The 6,460-nt window shown below is 34.5% G+C and overlaps 1 protein-coding gene across 1 annotated transcript; it reads right to left on the bottom strand.

Annotated features, from left to right (window-relative positions):
* Positions 1-515: 515 nt before the first annotated feature.
* Positions 516-6,114, bottom strand: LOC122029901 (chromosome segregation in meiosis protein 3-like). The gene is made up of 5 exons (XM_042589039.1): positions 5,764-6,114; positions 5,179-5,301; positions 1,983-2,082; positions 1,666-1,784; positions 516-1,106 (listed from the first exon to the last, which is right to left on the bottom strand). Exons 1-5 carry the CDS (start codon positions 6,064-6,066, stop codon positions 888-890), a joined length of 864 nt encoding a protein of 287 aa, XP_042444973.1. The 5' UTR covers positions 6,067-6,114; the 3' UTR covers positions 516-887.
* Between the last annotated feature and the right edge of the window lie 346 nt (positions 6,115-6,460).

The following is a 6,460-nucleotide window of genomic DNA, read 5'->3' as shown; positions in this document are numbered from 1 at the left end:
CAACCCATAGAAAATGAAGATGTGGAGAGTTGGATACGAAAGTACAACCCAATATGCCGCGAGAAATCCTAGGTCATCATGAAGCTTAATGGATCAAACATAATTCGTTATCACGCGGTAGGAAAAGTGGTTAATTAAAGGTCGAAAGATCTTGTGGCAAGATCCCCTTAGGTTTTGATCACTAGTTATGATCTTTTCGAAAATAGACAATAATTAAGATTAGTACGTCGTCGTAATACTAAAAATTCATATCGGATATCATAAGATGATTTATCTATATAAATATCCATTGAGGATGAACAATCGAATATATATTAAGTATTTACGATCATTTGAGTAAACTAAAGTTATATAATCACTTCCGTGACTCATCTCTCTTCTCTGCCTTTCTCTTAAATCTCTCTCAACTCTTTCAACTCTCTCTCTCTCTCTCTCTCTCATTCTTCCTAGTTTGTTCTTAATTTCAAAAACCTAAAATTATCTAAATAACCTATTTTACCATTTCTAACGAGTACTTGATTCACAATCCTAGTAATTTAATTTTTTATTACTTAACGACACTTTCATACATTTACAGATTTACATACATCACAAACCAAACGCCAGGCTTAGGGTTTCTTCCTTTTTCTTCAGCAAAACATGATTTTTTTTTTCTTTAAGACAAAAGAAAGGGAGAGAAAAGAGAAGGTAGAATGGTATAGAAGTAGAGCCTTTGCAACAAAGACATGCACCTTCAATATTGTTGTTGTATACGATTTAAATGCACGTCTACTGTATCTTGTTTTGATTTAGTTGAATTATGCATCTTTTTTGGTTTTTAGACAATGAAGGCATATGTGCCATCCTCCCATCTCCACTGCTACACACAGATGAAACCCTAATTCTGCTCACTGCTCTCCATGTGAAGCATCGATTTGTGACTCTGAACGAGCACGAGCTGCAGCCCTTTCTAGTGCTTTCAGGCGGTTGGCTTCCATCCTTGCCCTTTGTTCTTCTGAAATCTGAACTTTGCTAGGAACAGCAGCACCAATGCCTGAAACGTGTTCTTCTGGTGTTGATTCATGTGTTCGAGTAGCAACCAGGATTGCTGAAGGATGATGAGCCTCCTGCATTAAGGTGTACTTTTAGTAGATTACTAAACTAGACACTTGGACAAATTTAAAATATCATGGAAGTAAACCAATTCCCAGAAACTTTTTGTATTCATACATCCAAAATTTGTACTAATTGCTTGGAAGATAGATCTACTCCCCAGCACATTCACCTAAATCGGAAAACATTCATGGTATCATGAACATTTGTGATTTATCATGCGAGCTTGAGATCAAAAACATATCACTACTAGCAGCAAGTAATTCACAACTAGCAGTACAAATGCTGGATGAAGGATGAAATTGACATGCAAAATGGATCCTGTTTTTGGATCAGACATGATGAACTGCATTGCTTAATCCGACTTCTTTTATAAAAATAGAAAAGTAGGGTTCTGCATTGCTTAATCTGACTTTTTTTGTTGTGGTTGGTGATGGGTTAAGAACTACAAGATAAAACAGTGATGCAGATGTCATATCTAGTGGCTAACTTCAAACATACTACAGCACCTTAATGCAGATAAATGAATGACTAGATGACTTTATTGCAGGAAGAGAAAATACAATGACTTACTTCAGTAGCTTTGTGATAAATCTCATTGAAAATTTCATCCTCCTGCATGTGGTCTGCTTCATTGGAATCGAATGGTGGATCTACTGCATCTGCAACTGGTTCTTCAGCAGTTGGATCATCTACAGCGGTAAAACTTACTTAGGAGAGGGCTACTGGAAGATGCATACATAAAGCTTCTGATAGTTGACATTCTTATCGCTTAAGCGAGGTGTTATTTCAGATAAACCCAGTTCATAACAATGAACTAACATGCCAAAATTTGCAGAGGTATTAAAATATCCCTTCAACTTCATGCAATTATCACAATTATGTCATACCTTGTTCGATTTCTGGAGCAACTTCTTCAATAGGGGATTCATGAAGCTTTGAGGGATCACCTCCATTGGCAACCCTATCCTTCAATTCTGATATGCATTTCTTGAAAATAAAGCAATAAGAAATATTAATATGTATTTGCTTGAAAGAATTGTAGAAAACTGCCTTCAATTATGCATCCTAATTTTTCCATGACCAAATTTTCATTTCAAAGAATAATAACAAGCAACTTCATTTGGTGGCAACTCTATCTTTCAAATCCGAGAAAGTAAGAAAAAAAGAAGAAAAAAAATTCAGAAATAGACAGGTGAATTTACTTACTTATAATGACAAACAAAGTGAATTCAATACTGATAGTAAATATTTAACATCAAGCATTCATCCTAGGTATTGGTATTACATGACCAATACAACAAGTTCAGATCAATACATTGATTTCACTTACCATTTGAGCTGTGTAAGGTCATGTCTTGATTAAATAAAATTTCAATTGAACTCCTGCATCACAGTGTTGATTTTTCATTTGTAAAATTAAATTGATTCTTCAAAACAGCTAATGCACCTTCCTTCTCAAAGTTCAATATTGAAACAATGAATTAAATTTCTCTATGAAAATCTTTCTTACTTTGATAAATGGGTGCTCACCATTTTAAACTCCATTTGTACATTGTCTTTTTTATTCGTATAGTATATAAATAAATTATCCAAATTATTCGTTCCCTATACAAGGCATGGCCAGGATTTTCGATTAGGAGGGGCAATTTTCAAAAATTCATGAAATGAGAAAGGAATAACTTAAAACTCTTAGAAGATCATTGCTTTTGAGAAAAATAGAGAAGATAAAATAGAGAGAAAGAAGTAAAAAATGGAGAACATTACTTTCTTCATTAGCAATCTTGACTAGTTTCGATGAGCTCAGTAATAACACAAAGAAAGCAAGGTAAGACAAAACATGATTATTTTGTTGTGCCAATAAAATCCTAAAAGATACCAAAAGAGGAAAAAGATATGGGGTTTGATGGCTACTTGATCTTGTTGCTAGAAGAGGACAGCAACTGATGTTGTATTTCTTGCTTGCTGGAGAAGAGAAATGAGAAGAAAAAAGCTCTTGTGCTTCAGAAAAAGGAGAGGAAAAAATTATAGGTTTACCAACGTTGGAGAAGAGAAGGAGAAGAAGCAAATGAGGAAGAAGATGAAGAAAAAAATAAAAGAGAGGAATGGGTGAAGGGGTTGCATATGATACGGCAGGGATGTAACATGCATAGGGAGAAGAGGGAAAGAAAAAAAAAATGAAAGGTTTTGTCAAAAATATCCTAATTCAAATTAATTAAACTTGGTTAAATATTAAACTTGGTTCGGTCATAACTCACCTTCAAATCAATTTCAATTTGAACTAACATAATTTTTATCTCCATATCTACTCGTTGAATTTAGTTCAAACTCGATTCAATTTTAATTTAGCTTCCTTACTTTGTGCCCTACGATTTAGTTCATCCGTTTATTATTATATATTTTATTTTTAAAATTCAATACTTAACATTTCAAATTGTGATATTTTCTCGTAGAAGTGGTACCAATAGATAACTTAGGTCATGAACTTTCCAAATATGTGATTAATTTCAGTTTTCGACATTGAATGGTGATGAATCAACTACTTAAAGTGACGATAAGGACTTTCAAATAAATAAATTATTATTATAATAATAAATTTTGAGAGGGGGCGGTCGCACCCCCTCTCCTTAAGGTGGCTACGCCCCTGTCCCTCCACCCAAAAAAAAAAAAAAATGTCCATCAAAGTCCACATGTCTATTTACATTCTTAAAAGCTTTTATCTTGTTCAATCAAATCTATAAAACATTACAGTTTCTAACTTGCAATGATTTTATGTGTTTAGTGTAATCATGATAGTGTACATTTCACAGCTAGTGAAAAAAATATTTACAGTTTTTCTTCTTGAACTCATTATTGTTAACAAGAGCTTATCTCATCTCACTCGTTTATATATTAGCCGTTATCTAAAGTTAGGCTCTCAAACAGAATTAAGAATTTTGAGGAACACTTTTATAACTTCTAATACCTAACTTCACTATATGAAGTATGACGGCTTTGTTGACAAAATTTCCATCCTTATTTTAGCTACCTTAGTCTGTTAAGAATAAAGTGTTTTCCTTATGTTGACGATCTCTCGTGTTCAACACATCACTCAAATTGCTCATATTGAAATGTATTTTCCACATCCGTAATCTCAGTAGTCATCAAAGTCACGTTGGATTAATACTATTCGTATCTATATTCCAAATCTATTCTTTCATCATTCTATCCTCGAAAAGTCATGTTATTGTCCCAAAATCTAATCCAGATTAATGAAGTTTCAAACTACTTTTTCTACTACCTACAATATTTAGCATTTTTAGTTGTTGTTCAATTCTTAAGATTTTTCATGGGGTTTAGACAGAATAACTATTGACATCATAGTTGAAATGGAAAAAAAAAAATTAGCAAAACTTTCAAGTAGCCTCATCATTACTTGTAAAACATATATATTTGCATATTTTATATTCTGTGTGGATGAACTAAAATCACATGAAGTTAAAAATGGATTGGAATAGTTTATACAAAACATTGATGTCTTAGACTAATCATGATAAATTTGTGCAAATGTAAGTAACCATTTGAGAAGGAAAAGCAAAAAGGGCAAGATGAAGATAATCAATATTCCACATTTTGAACATGTAAAGAAACATTGAGCTCAAAATTGTAATAATCTTTATATCTTACAACATCTCTTGTTTATATTGAAAAAAGTATGGAACAACACAATCTTGTGAACATAGAGAGTCAAATGCATCAGCTGTTTTTACCAACATCTAAAATAGTAACCCCCATCAGTCTTAATCCTTACAAGGCAGTTGAAGTATTCTTTAATCGAGGTGAGTGCCTAGGTGTTCAACTGCTTGCCTAGTGCTTCTCATGAGGCACTCATCTATGTGAACACTGCTAAAGCACACCAGATTAGATTTAAGGTGTTCCAGTAGGCTTCGCTTTGTAAAGCACATACACCAAGTGCCTTAACATAGGAAAAATCTAGTGGTTCTGCTTTATCTTAACCATTCAATTTTAGACGTCACTCAGTAAAAGTACAACTCACTATAAAAAAAAAAACTTCACTTTATAATTTATACAGGATAATTAACTTACCGTAACTCGTTTGGTGGCACCAACTTGCTCAACCTTGCGAACGAACTGATCAAAGGAATAGTACGGGATCAACTGAGAATGCCATTGTGAATAAAGGCCAATCAAGTTACCAAGATCAGCAGCCTGGAGAAAGTAGAATGTATCTTAATTACCTAAGTCTCAGAAAAAGAAGAAGATATTTGAACCCCTTTCTTTCATGAAAAATCCCCACACAAATTTTACTTTTTGACCAGAATCAAATTGTTTCACGTTGACATCTACAATAACTGAGTTATAATTTGAGAGTAGCAACAAATAATGCAAAAGGGCATCTCAAATAGCTCAAAATTCCCAAAACTCTGTTATCCAAATTCCAAATTTGAGAAGAATAATTCATCGCATATCAACAGGGAAAGGTGAAATAAGAATGAAATCATTAATATCAGAAATTTTGTCCATTAGTTGAAACACAAAAATAAATGGAAAAGAAGGATAAGGCAGTAAGGCAATCATTCGTCTAAGATCTCAGCTAGGGAGAGCAAGTAACGATTTCAAGAAAAAAAATGAACCAAAGAAAAAAGAGAGTAAATAGAATGTTCTTTTTACTTCATGGCCGCGGCCGCGGTACTTGAAGGCGCGAGGGAAATGGCGAAGAACATAACCAAGGCCGTCCTCCGAGAGCAAGATCTGCGGGGTGAGCTTGGGCCTCGTTCTCGGAGCCTTCTTCATGGAGGATTTGGTGACCGCCGAGGCCTTACTGAGAGGCTGAGTAGCGACGAGATTAGGGCTAGGCCCATCGTGGTTTGAAGAAGACGAAGGACAGTCGCGCGACCAGTGCCCCGTACCCCCGCACTTGAAGCAGCCCGTCGGTGCAGCCTTCGCCCCTCCTCCCGAACTCTTCTTCTCCATCTCTCCCACTCCGTTGCTCGCCGACGACTCCTCTCTCCGGGCCTTTTGTAGCGCAGTGCAGCCTCGTGGCGGGAAATGATGGCGGGAAAAATGAGCCACAAATGCATCGTGCAACCCTGGCGACGAAATAAAAAAGTATCCTTCTATTTTTTATTTTAATATTATTAAAGCAGTTATGAGTTATGAGTATATCCATTGTAATAATATTAATTCAGTGGATCGGATCGATTAGATTTGGATTGAAAATAATATATAAAAAATTTAATTTGAACCCGATCTAAACTCAATACAATTCGAAAGCCTAAATCAAAATCCAACCAATCGTTCGAATAATTTAATTTTAATTTTTTAAATAAAATTTAATTTAACCCTAAAAAAATTAACTAAAACTTAA

The sequence above is a fragment of the Zingiber officinale genome, chromosome 10B (assembly GCF_018446385.1).
Source record: "Zingiber officinale cultivar Zhangliang chromosome 10B, Zo_v1.1, whole genome shotgun sequence".
Classification (NCBI taxonomy): domain Eukaryota; kingdom Viridiplantae; phylum Streptophyta; class Magnoliopsida; order Zingiberales; family Zingiberaceae; genus Zingiber; species Zingiber officinale.
The sequence above is the reverse complement of the archived record's forward strand: the minus strand, read 5'-3'. Positions and strand labels throughout refer to the sequence as shown.